Below are 26047 nucleotides of genomic sequence, written 5' to 3'. Positions count from 1 at the left end.
CTGCATTTTATGATAGGACCAGATTTAGTTTATATTTAAATTTTGACAGAAAATTCTTTTGCATGTAGGACATGTTTATTAATTTTTTAGGGCCCATAAGTTTGAAAAACTAAACTATTAAAACTATTAAAAGCAAAGTTTAAATGAAATAACTATTTAAGAAGTATTACTGAGTACTCAAATCAACTAAAAGCACATTTTTTACGACAGGTATTTCTTTTTCTGATCATAAATTTTAAGTTTTACATTTTAAATGCTTTATTAAAATTTTTCAAATTTTTCAGATAAGGTGTGTTCAATTTACTGATAAATTGGTCTATAACTTTAAAATAGATTTTAATAGTGTTATTATTACATTGAATTTTGAGAAAACTATCAAAAAATCTTATCCTTTACATGTTTGAACTGGAAAGCTTAAACTAAATTTACTACGCTACAAAAATTAATTAAAAACTCAAAATTCTTCAAAAAATTATAAAAAGTATAGACTTTAAGTAAAGGCAAATTTGAAATTTTTGAAAAAATTTAGGAGCCCTCTTTACGGCCTTAAGTTATGAAACGCTGTTAAGTTGTTGCTCTGTTTTAAGGTTTTCAGGGTAATAAAAAGTACAGCTTCATAAAATTAAAATATCAGTATGTTATGATAAACATTTTTATGGTAAAGAAAAATCATTCTCATTGAAAATAGTGATAACAAAAGATTATTTATATAAAACAAATATATTTGGTACTGTTCTTACAGCTATCAAACACTTGAACAACTTAAGTAAATAAAATTCTTCAACGTTTATTTAATTATAAAACAAAATAAATGAAGTACAAACTTTAGTCATAACAAACTTCTTATTTTACTGCTTTCCAAAGAAGTGAAAATAATATTATTTCCAATATTGTTCATTTATATGTATAACTTATTGTTGCCATCTATATATGGTACAACAAAAGAAAAACCAATTCTAAATTTATGCCAGTTTAGAGCAGACAATCATAATCAGTTTAGAAGAGGTAAAGTTTTAAAAATTACTCAAGGTAAAAAATTGAGGATTGATAATGATCTCATTATAAAGAAACATCTTCACTTTTTTTATTATAAAGAAATAGGTTCACTCTAAAATATTCACCTCTTACAAAAACTTTGGAAGACTTAAATTTTTATTATGATAAAGATGTGACAGGTAACTGTATGTGCTCCAATATAGATCTTATATTTTTTATAAGAGGATATATTAATTAGATTGTTGATGGTAGTTATGATAATGACATCAAAAAATATTTTTTACCACATACCAAAGTTTCTGTGCACAGGTGCTTAATAGGAGAGGATAAAGAAAAATCTAAATGGAGTTTTAATAAACTAAAATAATATTAATGTGTTTGGTGTTTGATTTTAGCAACTAAACTCAGTTATAATAAAATCTATAACTTATTAACTAAATTTATTGATTTGGTATAAATATGTAACTAAATTATATTAGTGCCACATTTAATTAGTACTTATAAACACAATTTTACTTATCAAAGTGATATACTAATTAGAGAAACAAAGCCAACTCACCATAGGCCAATTCATGTTGATCCAAGTCTCTGATATCACCAAATAGACAACAATCAGCTCTGTTTACTATGAAGTTTAATTCTGGAATGATCCTTGTTGCTAGGAAAATTCAAAAGCAGAAAAACAATTAGTATTTTGTTACCCTTTAATTTTTTTAAACACAGAGTTAAAGTTAAGGTACCAGGTCTGCAAAAACAGTATTAAGAAGAAATATTTTTACAATTTGATCTTTAGTTATACTAACTTTTGTGTTTTTTTAGATATTTAAATTACTTAAATTTTTATTCAACTAATATATGAAATAAACCAAGTACAAACTTTTGTCAAGAGAATTTTTCGTATAGTTTTTTATAAGTTATAGTTAAAAACAAACAATATTTATATCTAACGTTAAATTAAAGCTATTTATCAACTTTTCATGTGTTATTGTTAAATAAGCAATAGTTATGTTAATTAGAGATTAATTAAACTAAATCAACACTGCTGTAAGTTCGTTTATTATAACAAACAAAATTCTAATACATACTTTATTTATATTGTTGTAAGTTTATTATAAAGAAACAAAAAGATGCTTAAAAACGATTTAGTTCAAAGACCTCGGAGCACAAAAAGATCTCTCAGTCATCGAGCATACACACACTTAAATCTAATAGTTATTGTACTAAGTATTTAAGTTTGTAAATTTTAAACTTCTCACTTAACATATTCATTTTTAAATTTTTTTCTTTATAATAAGTTATTATGTTTTGAAATATAACTTTTGGATCAAAAATTATAACTAATAATTAGCATTAGTAGCATAAAACTATAATTTATAGTTTTGTACATAACATAGTATAGTAAATACAATAAGTACTTTGTTTAGCTAAAATATATTATATTAACTTTACATACTTAAACAGTTTTATTTCTTTTTTTTTTTGAACAAAGAATTAAAAAGTTTAGTCTAAGGATTTGTATTAAGGACTGTATGGAAAAACTTTTCGGTTATCGATTGGTAATCCACTGATACAGTTTAATGTCCTGTCTATGACAAAAACTCTTTAAAAATGTACATTAGTATTGATCAAAGTTTTAGCAACTACTAATTTATATAATTATGTTTTAATGTAGATTAGAACAATTTCGAACTATTGTTATTAACAAACGATGACAATACAAAACAATGCGTCTAATCTTGTTAATAAAAAAAGTAGTATATTATATTTGTTGACTAAAAAATATATAATTTCAAATTTAACATACTTAAAGCTTAGCTATTTTCTTAAGTTAACTTTAATATTAACAAAACTTATATTATTAATTTCATTTTAAACAACGTAAGTTTTTCTTTTAAAATCCTTAAACACTTTAATAATCTATTTAAAATTTTCTTGGTTGCATCTTTTGGAAACAAACAAATTACAATCAGTTACATAAAACCAGTCAGGTTTTTTAAACGATAATAAAATGTAAAAAACCAAGTTTGAAAAACTTTACCATTCAAACAAAATGATTTACAAATTAATAGAAGTATTTTTGTTTTATTAATTTTTTTTTTAGTTTAAATGTTTCTTTGCAAATTTCAATATAGTGATAAATTTTTATAATCAAATGTCAAAGCAAAGACCTAAATTATAAAGAATTGACATGTTAGTAAAACACTGTATTAATTCCACAGTATTTGTACCGTAAAACCTTTATACTAAATAAAATTACTTATCGCATTGTCAACTTACTGAATTTAAGAAACTTTCAAATCTAAGTACGTAAGCTTTTGCATACACTCCAAGATATTGTTGTTTGAAAGGAAAAGCAAAATCTAAACTTTAAAGAAAAACTACTAAAACTACTATCTGTCTTTTTTCCACATATTTAATCTTAAGCAGTGAAGATGATAAACGCTTTTTAAATGATATCCAGGAACTTAAAAACAAAACTAATAAAAACACTGTTTTTATTTCAAAAAAGTCAATTTAAAACATAGTTTTGTTTAAGGGGCCACATTTATACACACGCGGGCCGCATTCCATTTAAATAAAAAACATGTTTTCTGGCCGCAGATTTACACTTGAAAGGCCGCAGATAGCCCGCGGGGCGCAGTTTGCCGACCATTTGTATTGAACCATTAGTCAAGTTTCATTTGCATTGAATTAAACTTGACTAATGAACTTAAATCAGTAAAGAAGCAACAATTTTTTTACAACTAAAACAAAACTTGATTTTTTTTTCAATCACTTTTCTAGATCTCTAATAATTAAATTGATATTTCTAATCAAATTTTTTGTTTAAAAACCAAAAAAATAGTTTATAAATTGAGTTTGAAATTAAACTTCAATTTTCAATAAAACAAAAATATCAATCTATAATTAAAAGTTTTAACTAGTACTTAGTTGACTAGTTAAATACATTTGTTTACATGCTTTATTTCCATACCTTAAAGTCAAACTTATTGTTATTTAAAATTTAAACGTTGTAGCACACATAAATAATAATGCGCTTTATAAACAAATATACTTTTATTGTTAGGATTATTGAAAAAATGATTAAAGATATATGGATGGTTAACAATAAGATAAAAATGGAAGACTTACAGAAGACTTTCAGAATGAGCTTTACAAGAAACATTTTAGATTTTAACTGACCTAAAAGAATTATATATATTAAAACGTCTTGGTTAGAGTTTGACAAGTTTTAAAGTATTTTAAAAAATTAAATGTTGATAAAAATGTTTTAAAAAACGCAAGTTTGTTAAAAAATTAAAGCTTTTGTTAACTTTCTTTAAGTTTAATAAAATAAATTCTAGTCTTTTAATTTTTTTGCTATACTTTATTGTAAGTATTTTTCAAAAAGAGCTTAACAAGCTGCAAGTTCGTATAAATTTTATGTTTTTTAATTGACCTAGAATAAAAAGTATTCTATTATTTCATGAACAAAAAAACGTACTATTCTGTTATATAGTTGTTAGAACAGTTTGTATGGTTAATATTTTGTAAAAAAGAGACTTTTAAAGTTATACAATAGCTATTAAGGTTTATCTATCACTGATAGATTTTAAAGAGTTATTAACTTTGCATACTAAAAACTTTAAGCTTTTTTAATTAAATCAGTGTTGTTAAACTATTAATATTAAGTACTTAAAATTTTTCAATAAAAGTACTCAAGAAATATTTATCAGAATACTAAAGATTTTTTAAAAAAGAAGTTTTAAAAGAGTAACATGTTTAAATAAAGAATGTTTAACATTTGAGCAGTTAAAAATAAACTATAACAAAACAAAAGTATGTAGTTCAAAACTTGAAAAAAATTAAAAACTACATGTCACGATTCTAAGTAAAATTAAACAAGTACATTTTGCGGAGAATCCCAAAGATTGCAAGACCTTCAAAAGGCTACACTCGGCAGCAAGCATGCGGGATGCCAACTTTGTAAAACTGCTTCACTGCGGCGTATAAAACGATCACAAGGTTGACAAGTCGGTGCTTGGATTACACTCAGGGTGAATGCAAATCAGTGTTTGTGAGAGGAAATTGATCGTGTGTGTTACAAGTGGAAAAGTGAGGCACAATGTTTTATGAATATACGTTTTTTCAGGCATTTTTGTGTGTAATAAATCACTTTGTAAAGTTTAGTTCATTAAGTTTTACTACCGTGGTTGTAGATGTTGGTTATTCTATTATTTAATTTTTGTTAGCGTTAATTTATTATTTTACACGTGATAGCTTTGTGTAGTGCTATTGTGAATAGCAAAAATATAATACTCTCATCCAAGCTTAAACTAGCTTGATTTTAATAGTTATGATTTAAAACATTTGTTAGTTTTCAGTAACTCTGTTAAAAGCTCATATAACTTTTTTTATTTTTTAAAACTAATTCTCATTAATTTTGGTTTTTGTTTTTCAAAAACATAGTTATTTTCAGCTAAACATGTTTGAATGAAGACGGAACACAAACCACTAATAATAAATTATTTCTTGAAAGATAATTTGTAAACACATTGTAAAAAGATACATTGATTAAGAGACATTCACTTATAGCAGCAGTCTAATTAAGTGCCATACATTCAAGTTGTGAAATTAAAGTGTAGTTTACTGTATAGATATGGTTGTAGAAACCTCCTTTTGTAAAACTCAAGCTGAATTTTTTCTTTTATATATCAAATAAAACTTAAATAAAAATCTTGTTTGTCAAATTTTAAACTGTTAAATATAACAAAAATGTTTTTACTGCATGCATGTTTATCAAGAACGTTGGTAAAAACAGATGCAAAAATATTTGATACTAATGTTAAATATTAATTAGGTTACTATTACTCAAAGCTATAGAGGTGTCAATTTATATTTTTCAGCTGTTATTTTTAAATTTTAAAAAGGTCTTACATGTGGTAATTTACTTTATGGTTACTAAAATATCAATCTGCTATAAATAGTTTTAGCAGTAACTTTTGTGTCAATCAGTGATTTTTTATTTAAAAATTTAAGTATGTAGAAGCTTATCTAGTTTTCGCTAGACTTCGAAATAAAGACAAAAACTTTTATAAATATGTTTGTTTTTTTACGTCCTATAATTTGATTGGCTTATAGATTTTTAAAAATAAGAAAAGTGTATTTTTAATCCAACTAGATTTTGCTCTGATTTTTATTTACTAAATAGCTTATGGATGTTAAATGTGGCTTCTAAGTTAATTTAAAGGTTTTTCGTTGTATTCGTAATTCTAAAAAAAACTTCATCTAAATATTTATCAAGACTAAGCATATGAAATGAGGCCGAAAATTTACTTAAAAAAAATGTTCTTATGTTTATACAGACATTAATGTTATTTTAATAATAAAAGATGAACATTTATTAATTATATACAAAATAAAGTTTCAGTTTAACTGATAGATTTTAGTCACCAAAATTTGTCTACAATCATCACTCTTATTAAAATTTTATGGTGGGATTATTATCTATTTGTATATAGTATTCTTTAAATAGAAATAAACTCTATCTGCAATTAGTTGTGAATCAAGTATTCAGATATTAGAAATAGACTAGCTAATTTTGAAACTGTTGATTAAAAAATATATACAAACTTGAGTGTATATTTAATACACAAACTGTAAAACTTTAAAGTAAACTCTTATAAATGAAAATAAAAACAAAACTTGCATTGTAAGTAGAAGGAATATTACGATAAATTAAAAAAAAAATCTATTTTTGAGCAAAATGGTCATATTCTAAAGTTATCTTACAATTTCAAAACAAAATACTACAAAATACCAAAGTAATTGATAATTCTTCCAAGAACCTATAATAATTTAATTTATTGAAACTGTTTATTACTTAACCAGTAAGTTAATTATATTAATTTTTTAATAATTTATTTACACCGAAAAGCACAAATATTCGTGCACAAAAATAAGCACCCAAAATTTTCTTGTTAAAAAAATTCTTTATCAAAATTGGTTTTATTTGTCATTTAAAAAATATTTTAAGTAATCATTTCAGAAATTTCAAACTTTCAAAAGTTTTTATTACATGTTAACATTTATGTTCAAATTTAAGTTTTTTTTTCAGAAACTTAAATTGTTATACAAAAGATAGAGTTTAATTTAAAAAAATTTAAGAAATATTTAAAAACAAAATAGAAAATTTGAGATTCTCAAGATTCACAATTTTTTTCAGTTAGTGTTTTATAGGAGCACAAAATGACATGAAATTTACTAAAACAAAAATAAATATATTTTAAACATTTAAGCATTCCGACTTACAAACAAAAACATCCTCAGTAAAAACTTATTTAAACTTCGGAAAATATCATGAAATAAATTTGTTTTTAAGGAAAATAGAGATAGAAGAAATTTAATGCTTTAAACAAGATATATATATATATAGTTCCTAATTAAATGCAAGGTAAAATAAGTAAAACTAGTTTAAAGAAGAAATAGAGATTTTTATAAACAGGCAAAAAAAAAAGTCAAGCTCATAAAGTTCCACATGCTTTAAGTTGTGCAGAAAATAAAAAGTTTTCAAAAAATTTATACTTTAAAGAAAATTAAAACTTATAATATTTTTATTACAAAAGTTTATAAATTTATGTGAAAGTCATTTAATTTATTCGAATACTTGAAAAGAAAAGTAAAATAATTTTAAGAAAGATTTTAAAACTACGTCTCATTTTAACTGTTTTAAAAAGAAGAAAACTAATTTTGTAAAATGTAAATTATCCCAATAAAGTTTTAAAATCAACGAAGCCAACAAATTTGACACAATGATAAATTTTTTATTTATCTGCACTCCCAAACTTTCAGCAATTTGTCAACTGATCCGGTTGCTACGAACGGCTGCGTTCTGTGGACGTCTGTGAAAAATATTAAGTAAAATTAATTTAAAAAATTGCAAATATAAAAATCAACAACATGAATACAGCAACTAGTAGTTAAGTTGAAAGTCAAAGTTATGTAGGTCGAATTAGTGCTGTAATTACAAAATAAAAATTAAAATAAAACAAATAAAAACGGCTGTACTTTGTAAACACGTGCAGAAAAAACAATTTAAATCAAATTTTCACAGATAATATTTTTCTAAATATTTAGTAATTTACAGGGTTTCCAAACTATTTTATTTTTGAAAAAAAATTTCCAGGTTTTCAAAAGTGAACCTTTTTATGTCTATTTTAATTGAAAATTAGTTTAAATTCCAGGTTCTTTGGAAACCCTTAATTTAGTATCAATATATAATTAAATTTCTTACCGAGGCAAGAAACGAAATGCTCGTGGGCGTCTAATGTTTTCTGACATCTTTTGTTCCTGATATCCCAAACTCTCAGAGTTTTGTCGTCTGATGTTGATAAAATAAATTTACCTTTCGGACTGAATTGCACGAAGCGAACCTGTTGTGTTTAATTGCTTGTTTTATTATAGTTTAGTTATTTAAAACTTCAAAGTGATGCCATGACCATGAAAGAAGAAAATACAGGTTAACGTAAATGAGAAGATGAAAAATTTTCAAAATTTACTTTAAACTCACATTTATAACGTTTTAGTTATGAAAAACACTAGACTAGGGTTTCCCAAACTTTTTTTCGTAACGCCACCTTTAAAGGAATTAAAAAAGCTATGATACCCCTCTAATAATCCTCAAAAATATACTGTGTGCAAGACAATATCTAGTATAAGTTTCTTAATACATCTAAAACCTTTTAATATTGTGAACTCCAGAATACATGTTATAAGCTTTAAAATATGGTCTAAGGGCCCCGTTTATTACTCACAGCCCCTCTTTGGCCCTCTAAAATTTTTAAACGATCCCTAAAGAGGCCAAGTGACCTACTTTGGAAAGCCCCGCACTAACTTTAGAATATCTAATTGATAATTCCAAGCAAGGGGTTTCACAAACGTATTTTCGGCCCCTATAGAACAAATCTAGATATAGCCCTTTTATTAAACTTTGCTCTTTTACTAGCTAATTAGCCCCATTTACTTTTCCGTTACTTTAAGATATCGCACGCTTTGAGAAACTATAGTCTACAATGTTTATCTTTAATATATTACCAAATAAAAAACTTTAATGATACGAACTTAGTTTTTAACTCTCAACAACTTTTATATTATTTGAGCAGGACCTTGAAACTAATACGGCAGTTGTTAAACTTTTTTTAAACATTTCTCTCAATCATAAGCCAACTTAACGGGTTTAACTCACAATTAAAGTTACCAGAATTAAATTATACAAACCCAATTGTCGTGACCAGTCAATTTAAACAAGCACTGTCCAGTTGAAACGTCCCAAACCCTCAAAGTTTTGTCGCGTGATCCGGAAACTAAAAATTTACCATCTTTCTCTTCATCCTCCTTCTTTACCTTGTACTGTTTTAATTTATATATAAACATATATAATAAATATGTTGTTCTGTATGTATATATATATATATATATATATATATATATATATATATGTAATATTACTTTGAGTAATTATGATACGCCATGTAATTATGTTTACAATAAAGTTAACCTGCATGAGAATAAAACATATATGATGTTATATAATATTCTAAGAATTATGATGTAGTATGAACTAAAATTGCAGTAAACTTGTATGATAATAAAACGTTTGTAAAGAATTAAGTAGTTTAATTGGTTAATACAACAAATAAATTCAATTTGTATTTGTGAAAGTTTTATGTAAACTTTAAATTAAATTATTTTACAATTGATAGTAAAATAGAAGTAAACAAAGCTCTTCATCAAGAAGTATGACGTGACAACAATAAAAAGCATTATGACGTGACAAACCTCGATACCGGCAGCAGCGCATATGTTTTCGTAAGCAGTTTTAGGAGCCCAAGCGACACACTCAATCACGTGATCATGGTCTCTTAACTCCATGTCGCATTGATTTGTCTGCACGTTCCAAACTCGTACCTGTTGAAATGACATTAGTGATATATGTAGTGTTAGAAATTTGTCAATAATAAATTATGTGTATTATTATAGTTGTTATTATGAACTATATAATGTCGCACTGATTCGTCTGTACGTTCCAAACTCGTATCTGTTGAAATGACATTAGTGATATATGTAGTGTTGTAAATTTGTCAATAATAAATTATGTGTATTATTATAGTTGTTATTATGAACTATATAATGTCGCACTGATTCGTCTGTACGTTCCAAACTCGTACCTGTTGAAATGACATTAGTGATATATGTAGTGTTAGAAATTTGTCAATAATAAATTATGTGTATTATTATAGTTGTTATTATGAACTATATAATGTCGCACTGATTCGTCTGTACGTTCCAAACTCGTATCTGTTGAAATGACATTAGTGATATATGTAGTGTTGTAAATTTGTCAATAATAAATTATGTGTATTATTATAGTTGTTATTATGAACTATATAATGTCGCACTGATTCGTTTGTACGTTCCAAACTCTGATCTGTTGAAATGACATTAGTAACATATGTAGTGATTTAAATTTGTCATTAGTGAACAATGTGTTAATTAAAATGTTTGCCTGTACATTCCGTATACGGAATTGTCAATAATTGTCTCAAGCATAACAAATGATAAATTATACGGATTTCAAGTGAATTTTATATTTGGTAGATATTGATAACAAAATTTCCAGCTAATAATTTTTTTTTGTATAGTATTATACTAAATTTATTTAAATATAATTACTAACCGTTTGATCGTTAGAGCACGAAGCTAAATGGTTTCCATCATTAGTTGGTCGAACCATCCTGACCCACTCACTATGACCTTCGAATGTCTTGATGCAGTATCTAAAAAGAATACATATTGAAAATATATTATAAACTTAAATATAATCTATTAGTGAACAAAATATGGGGCATGGGCAGCAAAGGGAAGCCTATTTTATATAATTATTGTGGTTATAATTTTAAACTTGATATTGTGGAGTTAATGATTAAAATCAAAAAAAAAGTCTCAGGCATTTTTAATGGTAGTTTTTGAGAAATCTTGTTGGAAGGGGCCATAGTTTTTTTATTTCTTTAAAGAGGGCATTTTGAAAAAAAAGTTCAGGAAACCTGGTCTAAAGTATTTAACTGAGATATGTAAGTAAAGTACAGTAAGCTCTCACATCTTTACGCACTCGTGACGTTACGTACTGTCGTTTAGTTACGTATTTTAAAACTCTAAAAAATTTAAAAAATAAAAATCTTAATTTTTTTTAATATTGCACAAATTAGGTTTATTGTAAATTTTTTATTTAAAGTATGTTTTTAAATGCTAATTCACCTCTCTATATATTTAGACTTTGTAAACTTATGTTCCTTGACTAATTGATAAACATTTAGTTATACCTCAGTATATCAGAAATTTTGCTAACAATAAGAGATAAACTAAAATTCTGAAATGTTTTTGTAAAAGGCTATAAAAACAAATTTTAATGTAGACACCACACCATTTTTCTATTGTAATGATTAATTATAAATTGAATTTGCTAAGTAGAATAGAATATAAATGTTAAATTTCAAGTAAGTCATATATGAATAAAGATAAAGATAAAATCTACTTATTATTAAAATTAGTAAAAACTTTTTACAAGTATTATTATTCTATATAAATTCAAATACTTTTTTTTTTAAATATGTATAATGTTATCTTTTGTTTTCATATTTATAAATAAAGTAAACAAATTGTTAAAAGTGGGAAAGACCCAAGTATGCTTTTAACTGAAAGCAATATCAAAAAACAGCGATTATAGTAAGTATATTTAGTACCTCTCGTATCTTTACGATCTCTTGTATCTTTACGCACTTTTTCTGTGGACACAATGTGCGTAAATAAGCGAGAGGTTACTGTATTGCTAATATGTTAAGTTAGTCTGCATAATAATGTTATGTAGCATACTTGTGATATTTACTATGCACTTCAAACGCCTTAACAGAGTACTTGAAATAGCATGTAAAATTTTTACTGTTAAAAATTTGTACCATTTGATTATGCGCCTTGCGATTTAAAGCTTATCACTAAAGTTAAATATTTTGTACAAAATGACTTTTATATTTTTAAGAAGCAAAATATTAGAATTTAGCAATCATCAAATAATCTTTATCATTGAATAAAATACGAAGCAATCTCTTTTTTAAACTAAATTTACTTATTCTAATTTTTTTCCTATAACAGCATTCTTGAATTAATATACAAGCTTAAATATGTTAACTAACAAATAAATATATATTCATTTATTTGAAAACGTTCATTAACAATGCAATTAGTATTTTTTGCTTTAGTTTTAAAAGTATGTATACTACTATTTATTAATTGTAGTAAATCAATTTTAATGAAATGTTTTTGTAAGTAGGCAAAAAAAAATATTTTATAGAATATCAAAAATGTTTATAATCAACTAACCCAGTAGTGAGTTCCCACAATCTGATAGTTTTATCTCTAGAAGCACTAACTACGTGATCTCCATCTGACATAAAAGCTACCGAAGATACATTGTGGTCATGGCCTGAATAAAATAAATAAATAATAAATTAATAAATCAGACATAAAAGCTATCGAAGATACATTGTGGTCATGGCCTAGATAAAATAAATTTAGTTAAACACAAATAAGTTAAAAATCATATATTAAGACCTGAATTATATTGTGAAAATAATATGATTTATTTTTAATAATATGAAAAATTCTGATGTTTCTCTAACCAGATACTAAAATTAAAGTTTTGTTAGGGGGGTACACCTTGATTTTTGCAAATTGATCTTATTTTGTAGAGTTTAATCTGAGCTAACAGACATTTTATACGCTAAAAAAAATCAAAGTAATTTTTGAGATATAAGCAATCAAAGTCGATGACCTCAACTTGTAAAAATATGGAAAGCGCAAACCAAAAACGTGAAAAAAGACTATTTCACTAAAAAATTATCTCCTCTTTTATTTTTCACAGTAAGTCGATTTCTATTTTAAATTATTTAATGGAGGATTTTCTTTTATTAAAAAAAAAAATCATCTATTTTCCTTGTTTTTTTATTTAAAATTTTTATTTTTCAATATAAAAAAAAACTATCATTAAAAGTCTTTTGAATTATAAAATGAATGCTTCCAGAAAATTTGAGGTTTTTAGCTCAAATAATGAGAAGGAGATAGATTTTTAGTGAATTTTTAAACTTCCAAGAAAATTGACCCTGAAAAATTCATGGTCCATACGTTTGTATTAAAAACCTTTTACAAAAACGTCTAAATCTAAAAAACTAATGAAAATTTTTATATTTTATAAAAACTGACTTGTAGTTTATACTTTGAGCTTTCATATAAGAGCCAATGTTTGTTTTTATATTAAAAAAAAAAAGTCGGACCCTCCCCTATGCCCTTAACTTTTAATGTTTATCTGTTAGAAATTAACAAGACAGTTTTTGTTAACTTTTAGTGTTTTTTCAAACAGAAACTTTCAAACAGTAAAATGTTGCGGATTTGCTAAAATTTATTTAAGAAATATTATGAGTTAATGAAATTATTATAAGTTACTGAGGATTGAAAATATTTTCATTTTTCTGTTTTACCTAATCATGGCTTTGAGGTTTTTTAAAAATAAAAAAGATAAATTATAAATATAAATAAAACGCTACTACAATTTTGTCAAGGATGTAATTTACTATAAAATTTGCAAAATTAACATTTTGAATTTGCTGAATGACTTATTAACTTTATAGTTCTAAAATCAGTAATACAATAAACTTAGTTAATAACATTTTGTAAATAAATATTTAAAGTTCAAGCTAATTGTTTGTTATTAAAGATCCTAGCAAAACAATTTAGCTGGAAAAAAAATCATAGTTCTTTTTCTATTTCAATTTAACTGACATGTGTCACTACAAAAAAAAAACATGTTTGTGAAAACATGTCTTTATTACTTTTTAAAAATAATAAAAACTACCTTTCAACGTCTTGATGCATTCGTAGTCGACGAAATCCCAAATTTTTATCGTCAGATCGGCTGAGCAAGATGCTGTAATTTATTTGTTTGTTATTATTAATTTATTTAATTAAAACATTAATTCTTTACTAAAAAACTAATTAAACTAATAATGAAAACTTAAAAAAAAATTATTCTATAAAAATTTAACAAACAAGCCAAGCAAGATTTTTTTAACTTTTGTATTTCAAATTAAAATAATTTCATTGGTTGTCACTAATTTAAATAAAAGTCTAAAAAGTTTTAAACACGCTTATATTTAATAAATAAATAGTTAATAGAATTATTAAAACTAATTATTTGAAATATCGTTAAGAAAGTATATTTAGAAATATCAAGATTTATTTGTTTTAAAAATGAACTAAATCAAGCTACTTAAAATGTACAAATAGATTTGGTTGAATAGATTTGGTTGAACAAACCTAATAATTTTCCTTTGGTGTCAAAAGACAAATCTTGCACAATTTGAGTGTGGCCCTTGAAAGTTCGTTCAAATTCACCGGTTTCAAAATCCCATATCTGTAAAACAAATATTAAAAATAAGATTATTTTGTTTATAACTATATAAATCAGATAATATAATTTACACTAACTATTTTGTTATCATTAGTTTAAAACAGTCTTTCAAATTAACCAGTTTCAAAATCCCATATCTAAATAAATTATAAAAATAATCTATAATACAGATATTATCATTTAATTTAAAACAATATAAATCAGAAAATATAATTTAGATTAACTACTTTATAACATTAGTTTAAACCAGTCTTTCATTTCACCAGTTTCAAAATCCCAAATCTAAATAAATTATGACAACTAGATATATTTTAAAAATTTATTAGACTAATATTTATAACTAAATAACCCTTGAATATTCTTATCGTCTCAAATCCCATATCTATAAAACTATATAACACAAAATTTCAACTACGGTAAAATAAATAATCTTATTTGAAATTATATAAATTAGTTAATCTAATTTAAATAAACTATTTTGTTATCATAAGTATAAACCAGTGGTTCTCAAGATGGAAATCCAATTTATTATATTAGATATATAAAATTCATAACAATAAATTTACAACTACACTATTTTATTGAAATGTACGCAGTATAAACTAATTAGTAATGAAATTACTCTCATAAAAGTATAATAAATATTCCAATGATAAATTCTGTAATATTTTGTAAGTTACACACAAACTGTTAAAGTTTTAAATATTTATTGAAAACAAACTTGCAACTTAAATTAAATTTAGTACATTTCACAAATATACATTCTCTTTTCAGTATTTTTTCGATTTTATCTATAAAACACTGAAAATTTTTTTTTATTGGTTAAACATTTTAATTTTTATAGGTTTTAACATCAGAATTATACCATGTCAGTTATATTAAATATTTCAATACTTTATGCTCAACAAAAATTAATTTATTTTCTTAATTAAGTATGACAAAGGTTTCAATTTTTTTTGAATATACATAAAAGTTTAAAATCTCATAAGTCTAGCGATAAGTAACTTATTTAAATAATTTTGAGAAAATTGAACTTCCTTGACTTCTAGTAAGAAAGTTGTAATATTTTGTATAATCAATAATTAAATTTAAAATGACCGACATAAATCATGCTTGATTGAAGTCTAAATCAATATAAAATTTAGCACATGTAATTCATATTTACTGTAACAATGTTTTATTTAGAAAAAGTTTTTTTAAATTAAATAAAAATAAATTTTAAATGTTTTATAATACCTGAATATCAAGAGATATGTGTTTTTGTTTTACCACTTAAATTTTTTTTAACTCTTAAAACATTGAACTTTAAAACAAAATTAACTCACGTAAAAAAATGACTGTTAGATTATTTAATTTGCTAATTCAACAAAAAATTGTTTTAAATAATAATTTTAAAAAGATAATTAGGTTTAAATCATATTGAAACATTATTACTTAAATATACTATCAAGTTACATTTCTGTTGTATTTTTAAACTTATAATTTATTTATAATGTCTATCAGCAAGTTTTTTAATTAGTTTTTCAAATTCAAACATTAGCTGACTATTTCATAATTATATTATTGATTAATAACAATAATCGATTCAAAATATAAAATTTGTTTGTGATCACTTTTAATTTACTTATATTATACCAATAGTTTTTAAGAACTTGTAATACTTTTGAAGACTACCTAGACTTTTTTTCTAAAATAAGCAATTTTAACTTTTGTGTAAATGTACACAACAGTAGAAAACTAACTTGAATTTGAAAACCTTCATGAAACTTACTTTAAATATAAATTCTGAGAATTCAATTTAACACATAATTAATATGATAGTAAAAATAAAATACAGAATATTCTACTTTGTAACATTAGCTTTTTTTACTTACTTTTTAAAACATGTTTAAGTTATTTAATCAAAAATTCTTAGAAATAAGCACCATTTTAAAAGATACACTTTAATATTTTGTAAAATATACATTTTATGTACTTCAACATTTTTTAAATAACTTATATTAATTTCTACAATGGTTGCATGAAAATTTTAAACAATATTTTACAAACAAAAATATAATTACAACATCAAACTGAAGAGTTTTTAGTGATTTTGAAGAAAGCCTACTTGATGTATAAAGGAGAAAATAAAACTCAATTATTCATGAATGTCTGCGAAAACTCAGTTGAAATTATCAATGTTTTCCGTCTTGAATCTTTGTAATTTGCTTGATTTTTATAATTTTACATTAAATTTGTACTTGACTAATTTTTGAGTACAAAAGTTATAAAATCAATTATATTAAAATTATAAATTTTTAAATACTCTACGTTATTTTTCGAAGTTTAAGTTAATTTATTATGACGTAATTTTAAGCATTTCTTTCACTTTTGTTTAAATTATTATTAAAATTGCCTCATTTTATAAAGTAAAATAAACTTATTATTTATATGGAAATGATGAATCAAAGATTCAAAAACTTGGTAAAATTAAATGAAACAATTATATTAAATCTCATTATGCTTGTTCTTAAATAAAATTTAAAAAGAAAAACATTTTATTAACATTTAACTATTTATATACATAAATATATAAATCAAGTTAAAAGGAGAAACGTAATATAAACATGTATTAAATTTTGTTTATCTGATTTAAAAATAATCTAAAGTTGTAAAACAAGTGTAAATATAAAAATTATCTCAACAATTATAACATATTGCTGGCACGTTTAAATAAATTTATTTTAAACGTCATGCAATTAAGCACATGTCTGCTATCTATATTTCAAACTTTTACAAGTGTTAATAGTATTATATATTTGTATACAAGTTGTAAATTTGTTTTAAAATTAAAATTTAACATTTTTTTGTTTTACTCAAAAAAAAAATATTATTAGTAATTTTAAAAATAAAAACATTGATTTACAGAAATAATACCAATAAAGTATAAAAAACATAAAAAAAATATTTAAGCTTAAATAACTTAGTTCTTGACAGAAACTTGAGTTCATATAATAAAAATACTTAAGTACTTTGTAGTATTTAATAAAAAAAAACTATTTCAATTAGATAAATACAATTACCACTGTAGATTTTTTTTGAACAAATAGCTTACATTTATTTGTGCACAGCAAATAACAAACTTAAAATTTCAAACTAAACCACGTGTAGAAAAATAGAAAAGTATTCAAACGTTTCCAATAAAATACCTCAAATACTTAAATGATTTTATTAAAATTATTCCTTTAGAATATTTCTGTTTAATTAATAGCTCAAGTTATCTATTTTAAAGTAAGATTGGAAATAAATAACTAAATGTGTAATTTTTTTAAACAAAGATAGAATAAAAAAACAAATTAAACAGGCTACTAACTTTTTAAATAACACTGAGATAAAACGAATTAAATAAAATATTTTAGGATGTACAATCTTTTTCTATTTATTTAATCATATTTCACTAAATTAGAATAAATAAAACTACTTAAAAATCGTAAAGATTAAAGTTATTTTTATTACACAGGGAAAATATGGCTAGTGAAAGTATTGTGGTTTTTTAATGTAAATTTTTGCGGTCAATTTTCTTCAAACTTAAAATAGTAGCTAAATTGTGTTTGCATTGGTATTCCAAAAACTTTATTTAGAAACTTAAATCTTGCAAGTATTATGAATTCTTATCAGAAATTTACCTTATGATTTTTCACAAACTATACTTATATTTAAAAAATTTGGAATATTTCACCTTTTTTGCCAGCTTTAAATTATAAAAATTATTCTAATAACTTTTTTGGTTTACAATCATTAATATTTTTTAAACCATAAAACTAAGTTTAACAATTAACTTATTTAATTTCAAAAGTAAAAAAAGTTTGGAAATGATGAATCAAAGATTCAAAAACTTGGTAAAATTAAATGAAACAATTATATTAAATCTCATTATGCTTGTTCTTAAATAAAATTTAAAAAGAAAAACATTTTATTAACATTTAACTATTTATATACATAAATATATAAATCAAGTTAAAAGGAGAAACGTAATATAAACATGTATTAAATTTTGTTTATCTGATTTAAAAATAATCTAAAGTTGTAAAACAAGTGTAAATATAAAAATTATCTCAACAATTATAACATATTGCTGGCACGTTTAAATAAATTTATTTTAAACGTCATGCAATTAAGCACATGTCTGCTATCTATATTTCAAACTTTTACAAGTGTTAATAGTATTATATATTTGTATACAAGTTGTAAATTTGTTTTAAAATTAAAATTTAACATTTTTTTGTTTTACTCAAAAAAAAATATTATTAGTAATTTTAAAAATAAAAACATTGATTTACAGAAATAATACCAATAAAGTATAAAAAACATAAAAAAAATATTTAAGCTTAAATAACTTAGTTCTTGACAGAAACTTGAGTTCATATAATAAAAATACTTAAGTACTTTGTAGTATTTAATAAAAAAAAACTATTTCAATTAGATAAATACAATTACCACTGTAGATTTTTTTTGAACAAATAGCTTACATTTATTTGTGCACAGCAAATAACAAACTTAAAATTTCAAACTAAACCACGTGTAGAAAAATAGAAAAGTATTCAAACGTTTCCAATAAAATACCTCAAATACTTAAATGATTTTATTAAAATTATTCCTTTAGAATATTTCTGTTTAATTAATAGCTCAAGTTATCTATTTTAAAGTAAGATTGGAAATAAATAACTAAATGTGTAATTTTTTTAAACAAAGATAGAATAAAAAAACAAATTAAACAGGCTACTAACTTTTTAAATAACACTGAGATAAAACGAATTAAATAAAATATTTTAGGATGTACAATCTTTTTCTATTTATTTAATCATATTTCACTAAATTAGAATAAATAAAACTACTTAAAAATCGTAAAGATTAAAGTTATTTTTATTACACAGGGAAAATATGGCTAGTGAAAGTATTGTGGTTTTTTAATGTAAATTTTTGCGGTCAATTTTCTTCAAACTTAAAATAGTAGCTAAATTGTGTTTGCATTGGTATTCCAAAAACTTTATTTAGAAACTTAAATCTTGCAAGTATTATGAATTCTTATCAGAAATTTACCTTATGATTTTTCACAAACTATACTTATATTTAAAAAATTTGGAATATTTCACCTTTTTTGCCAGCTTTAAATTATAAAAATTATTCTAATAACTTTTTTGGTTTACAATCATTAATATTTTTTAAACCATAAAACTAAGTTTAACAATTAACTTATTTAATTTCAAAAGTAAAAAAAGTTTGAATATCTCCAATGAACCCATTCAGAATCTTAAGACCACAGGTGGGGTAATTCCATTTTTGCTACAACTTGATCTTTTTTGTTTTAATTCTGCTACTAGTTGCTTTTTACAAAGTTTAAAAGTTCTTAATAGGTTTGAAGATATAGCCGGTTAAAGTACAATAGGTTTCTTATGGGAGCTGCAAAGTAAAAAGAGGCTGAGTTCAAGCTATACAAAACAAAATCATGTTGTGAAAAAGTGACTTACCCTCCTATGCCCTTGTATATACCTATAAGCTAATTATGGAGAAATTTAGAACATAACAACATTTAAATTTATTGAAAGCTGTACTAAAAGTATCATAAGTGAAACTAGTTCTGATAAAACTAAAAACTTTGAAACATTAAATAAAATATGACAAAATACTTTTTATTAATACCCTATGACACTCTTATTAAAAAAAACTTAAAACTTTGTTCTCATAAGACACACTGCAGGTTTTTGAATGTAAAATTTACAATTTCCATTAGAAATTAAAACATTGAACTATATAAGGTTTATAAAAATCTTGGAGTTAAAAGTTTTGCGAAAATCACAGCTAAAGCCCTTATTAATTTTTTTTTATTTAAGCAAATAACCAACCATGGGAAAACAAAAACTAAACATTTTATGATTTCCTAAATGAGTAGCTTTCATAGCCCAGGTAGCTTTAAAAATGTCAGTAAACTGTTAATAACAGCTCTTTAAACCAAAAATACAAACCTTACAAAATAAATTGAAAAAATTAAACTATATAGATATAATTACAAACACATTGACACCTTAAGTAGCTAATTAAAAAATAAACAACCATTGGCATCTTAAATTTACACAAATAAAGAAAAAAAATTTGATAATACACCATTTTTCCTATATTTAAACTGTTTTTTCCTTTTTTATGTTTATTTTACACCAAATATCTCTTTTATATCTTTTTTAATACTATGACATTTTACTTTAGGTTCAAAGAGCTTGTTTCAGTAACTTTTACCAATTCCTTATAAAAGGCTGCTGACCCTAGCTTTAGCAGCATAAAACAAATCTTGAAAGCAGTACCTTAATAATAATATGTCCGTTTTACTTAAAGCTCAAAGCCATATGCTTCAAAAAATCAAATATCTTCTCAAAGCATACCTTGATAGTAGCATCTTCAGAAGCAGACACGATTATGTTGAATGTTGGGTGAAACAGGACCCTGGTTATTGGCAACCTGTGTCCTGACATCTCGGTCCTGGGCGGTAACCTCGGTATCCACTCGGATGGATCCTTCTTCCTACTGCTGAACGTGTCTTTGGATTCGCGCTGAAGTTCCTTGTTCTTCACTTCTAATTCCTGGATCTGTAATGATTTTATCTTAATTACTGCATTGCAATCAACATTATATTTATTTTTCATAACTACTTGTATTGATATTATTTGAAGATATTAACTTATAACTACTAGTAAAGACGTTTGCTTCTAATTCCTGAACCTGTTAAGGTGTTATGAGGTTAGAATTACCACATACAGGGTTGCCACTGGTTTTTGGCAAATTTTTTCCAGATTTTTGAAAGTACACCCTTTTGGGTCTATTTTTAGTTTTTAATCAAGTTTAAGATAAAAAATGTGTTAAAAGGTATAACAATATTAAAAAGATACTGTAAACCAACTTTGACTGTGTTTTTTTTTTCGATGGTGAGAAAATTTTTTTATTTATAGATTTTTCGTTTCAAATCGCAACTTTACTACTTAACATGTAAAAATTATTTAAAACTTTAGGTTTTATAGTGATTTTTTTTAATTCAAAGTTTTTTCTGTTTTTTGTGTTAACATCTCAAATTCTAGGTTTTTTTAGAAAAAATGTAAAATTTAAGGTTCTTCCAGGTTTTGTGGCAATCCTAAATGACCCAGTCTAATACAAAATAAAAGCTGTAAAACAATAGGAGTGTATCATATTCAGTGACAAATATGGTTTAGAAAATATTCAACTGATAAAGTTTTGAGTTGGTTTAATATAAAAAGCTGCAGCTACTTTTTGTTAGCTTTTAGTTGATCCATACTATAGTATTTTTGTTCAAACTATATCTTATACTAAAAAAACTTATTTACTAATCATAAATCTTATTAATTTTAATGTAAATTAACTTAAGAAGTTTTAAACATACAATATAAAATAGTTATAAAAAGCAAACTTTTCTGGAAAGTCTCATGACAGTTGTCCATTTTCTTTCTAATAATCCATTGAACTTCTTGTCATTCTCGTCAGGCTGTAAATGTTATTAAATTATTTCATTCAATAAATAAATTTATGAAAAAAAACTGCAAATTTATTTTGAATTGTCATACTTCAAACTTAAGAGCTCCTGTAAATTAAAAAATGAAAACATCACTAAATAACTAATTCATAATACATTTTACTTTTCTCAAAAACACAAAACAGATAAGACTTTGTACTTTTTTACGTTTGTATAAAAAAATAGTCAATGACATAAAAAAATGTAACAAATCAGTATTTTTTTTTAATACTAATGTATTAAAATAATGTTACTATAGGAACTGTAATAAACTCATTTAATAATATTTTTAAAACTTTTAACACTTACATCAAGTTAAAAAAAACTACTAAACTGTTTAGGGAAAAACTACAATTCATAAACATTTAATGTTTAGAATTTAATGTTAACAATATTTTTTAGCATATAGTAGTCAAAGTAAAACCAAGCTACACAATAAATTGCTATAAAATGATAAAACTTCTTATAATAAAGGTTAAAGTTTTTACATTATTATTTGATAAGCAAAGATTCTTTGTTTTGTTTTTTTTTTGAACTAAAAAAAATATGTCAATAGTATCTTGAAAAAAATATTTAAAATACTTACTTGTACTAGAATTTATGAAATAAATGATTTTAAAATAAATAAAACAACCTAAATCTAAAACTATATGCTTAATTCATTACCTATCTACACTTATACTATTTTCATCTTGATTGAATAAACTCATCAATGTAAAACAAAACCACTTACCATTTATATGTCATTACATTTATATGTCACATTAAAAAAATAAAATTTATTATTAGTAAATAAATTATATATAATGATCAGGGTGGCTACTGGTTTTTGAGAAACTTCTTCCAGGACTTTAAAAGTACACGTTTTTGGGTCTACTTTAAGTTTAAAGTTAAAAACTCTGCTAAGTAGTATAACAACATTGAAAGATAAGTAAAGCTACTTTAAATGTATTTTTTAATAAAAAAAAACTTTGATGATGATATAAAATTTTTATCCATATGATAGATTTTTTTGTGTTAAATCAAAAGTTTACTACTTAACATGTAAAAATTGTTTAAAATTTTAGGTTTTTTTAGTGATTTTTGTTAAAGATTCCTGGTTTTTTTTTTCAATATTTCTCAAATCAAGGTTTTTTCATCTTTTTTGGCCTGAATTATCAAGTTTTTCCAGGTTTTGTAGCCACAATGATTAACCAAATTACTTAAATTAAAAATCAAAACAAATTACTAACAAGTGTAGCTTCTTCTTTGAACATTTCATGGGTATTTGGGTAGGCATTTTTCAAATATTCACTAATAGCCATGTTACTGTAGAAATTATTTAATATATGAGTTTGTGACTTGTACATTTTTTGATCACATTAATTTATCTAAATTCATTTTTAACAATAACAAAAATGACTTAAAACATGTTAAGTTTTACAGAACATTGCTGTTTAATACAAATGATTTATTGAATTCAACTAGGTGCAAAAGTATATACTCGATTTAAAACTTTTTTTGTCTTCATTATTGTTACTTTTATTAGTTTTAATCAATTTACAAGCTAAAAATTTATGTGGTAATTTTTTTTTTAACTCAGAAGTCAAAGCAATGAAACTCATGTGATTTGTTCTCAAAACAATTTCTAATAGAAAATAAATACTCTTTGTTAAAAAATCAAACTAAATCAACAAATAAAACTTACAGTTCATTTTTCTGCATAGCAGTGAGAACCATTTTGAACTTTTTAAATTATTACCCTGCAAAATATAAGTTTACACTTTTAAACAATTTATTTAGGTATTTTTACAAGTTTTAGTAAACTTAAAGTGATAAGCTGATAAGCAAATGAAAAAAAGATATCAAAATCTGTAAATTTTAAAGGTCATTTTTGTTTAAATTTTGAAGCTAACTTATGAAACTACATAATAACAAATTTTAGTTACTTGACTCAATATAAATACATAACTCAAATTAGTTTAAAATAACCAGTATTAGTTTATAATCTATCAACATTATGCAGCATATAAATTTTTTTAAATAAAAAAGTCTTTTATCTACTATTTTTAAGCTATATGATCTTATTTGAAAATTAAAACTCATGTGTATTATATAACAATCAAAATTGAATTTGGCAGGTACCATAAAAATTTAAAATATTTATTTGTTAATAACTAACTTAGTGAGCATAAGAATAAACTAATTACATGTACTTAATATATAACTATATAGATTTTATTTAGTTAAATTTCTTGGAGTAATTAAATAAGAAATAAATTTGGTGAACAACAATAAATAATACATCAAACTTAGATATTAACAGCTTAAAACCATTAATGTAATTAAGTCATTTAAGTACTGAAAGTTTTAAAATACTAGAAGAAAATTACTACTCTTCATTTAATTAAATATTAAACAATAAAACAATTAGTTTTTATATACAAAATTATTTTTAAGCAAATTAAGTTGTAATTTTTTTGCGCCTTCTACAAGCTTTGATTTTTTACTATAGAAATCAAGGCCATAGACAGGGTTGCCACTGGTTTTTGAGAAATTTTCTCAAGGTTTTCAAAATTTCTTCCAGGTTTTTAAAATTACACGTTTTTGGGTCTATTAGTTATTATTGGTTTATAATTAAGTTTAAAGTAAAAAATGTTTAAAATAGTATAACAACATTGAAATGATACTGTAAACTATTTTGAATGTGTTTTTTAATAATAAAAAAATTGATGATGACAAAATATTTTCTGGTACAAACTACTTATATAAAAAAGTTGAAGAGTATAAATACAAGCTATATTTACAAGACATAATGTTTTAAATTAATTTATAAAACTTTTATATGGTGGCTTTACAATTTTTATTAAATTCATTCAAGAGTCATTTAACAGGGTTGCCAAGGCTTTTTTGAAAATATTTTCTAGGTTTTTAAAATTTTGTTCAGGTTTTTTAAAGAACAAGTCTTTTAGTCCAATTTTTATATTAATTTAAATTTATGGTAAAAAATTATTTTAACTAATATAACAACATTGAAAAGATACTGTAAAGCTACTTTAAATATGTTTTTGAACAAAAAAAATGTTTGAATAATAGTTCTTTTTTGTATATGATTGATTACTTATATCTTTTTTAACTTAATTACTTTAGTTGTAAAAAGTCTTTAAAATTCCAGGTATTTTTGTTCAAAATTTTTCAAATTCCAGGTTTTTTAACCAAAATAGTCAAACTCAATGATTTGATAGAATTCCATATTTTTTGGCAATCATGTTTTAATCTATTCAAAAAATGTTTGCTAAAATTTTATGGTATGCCATAGGAAGGCAAATTTTTTTTTTTTACTTTTTCTTATTTTTTCATAACAAACTAAGCTACCAGTTTTTTTTCATCAACTTTTGAATTTCAAAATATATTTTGTGAGATATAAGATATCAAAGTAAGAAAATTCATTAGGTTTCTAATGACAAATACAAACTAAAAAAGTAAAATTTTTGTATTTTATCAAAAATCTATCTCCTCTTACAATTCTAAGCAATCTTTTTTTTAATTTCTTTTAATTTTTAGTCTATTATAAATTATGAATAACATGGAACAGGTTTTTTATTTTCTCACTAAAATTGATTCTATCAATAATAAATCTTGTAATAAAAATAAGTTATTTAAACTTTGATTTTTTGTAATCCGCTTTCTACAAGTTGTACATAATTTTGAAATGAATATTTGCAGAAGTTTGATGTAAATTTATTTTTAAATAAAAGAAGATATATATTTGATTAAAACTTGGAAGGGAATTGGACTAGAAAAATAAGTTTGTATTGGAAACCTTTTATAATACTCATTATAACTAAAAAATTTATTAAAATTTCTAAACATTATAAAAAGCTTCTAATGTATAGGGGTGCTTATTTAAATAATAAATATAACTATTAGGGTGCTTCCTTTAAGTATTCAGCTGAAATTTTGTTACCAAAAATACGTTTTTCAGCTGGAAGCTTTGCAAATACCACAAAAACACCATGTTAAAA

The 26047-nt window shown here is 23.5% G+C and overlaps 1 protein-coding gene across 1 annotated transcript; it reads right to left on the bottom strand.

The window, feature by feature from the left end:
• Window positions 1–7066: 7066 nt before the first annotated feature.
• On the bottom strand, window positions 7067–23787 carry LOC145839052 (platelet-activating factor acetylhydrolase IB subunit beta-like). The gene is made up of 12 exons (XM_082946663.1): window positions 23731–23787; window positions 23276–23351; window positions 21942–22016; window positions 20905–21108; window positions 14398–14494; window positions 13937–14008; window positions 12409–12511; window positions 10712–10811; window positions 9814–9942; window positions 9253–9384; window positions 8270–8408; window positions 7067–7877 (listed from the first exon to the last, which is right to left on the bottom strand). The coding sequence occupies exons 1-12, from the start codon at window positions 23760–23762 to the stop codon at window positions 7804–7806; spliced, it is 1233 nt and encodes a 410-aa protein (XP_082802789.1). The 5' UTR covers window positions 23763–23787; the 3' UTR covers window positions 7067–7803.
• Between the last annotated feature and the right edge of the window lie 2260 nt (window positions 23788–26047).

This window comes from Thalia democratica, chromosome 6, assembly GCF_965202585.1.
Source record: "Thalia democratica chromosome 6, ktThaDemo2.hap1.1, whole genome shotgun sequence".
NCBI lineage: Eukaryota > Metazoa > Chordata > Thaliacea > Salpida > Salpidae > Thalia > Thalia democratica.
This window is presented reverse-complemented; position numbering and strand designations above follow the sequence as displayed.

Bases quoted from the DNA above. Each gene is read 5' to 3' on its own strand.
- LOC145839052 (XM_082946663.1), bottom strand. From the start codon at position 23,762: ATGGTTCTCACTGCTATGCAGAAAAATGAACT. The intron at 8,409-9,252 runs GTTTGTATAATT...TAAACACAACAG, and splicing joins TGACTGGTCACGACAATTGG to GTTCGCTTCGTGCAATTCAG. The intron at 7,878-8,269 runs GTAAGAAATTTA...TATTTTTCACAG, and splicing joins GCATTTCGTTTCTTGCCTCG to ACGTCCACAGAACGCAGCCG.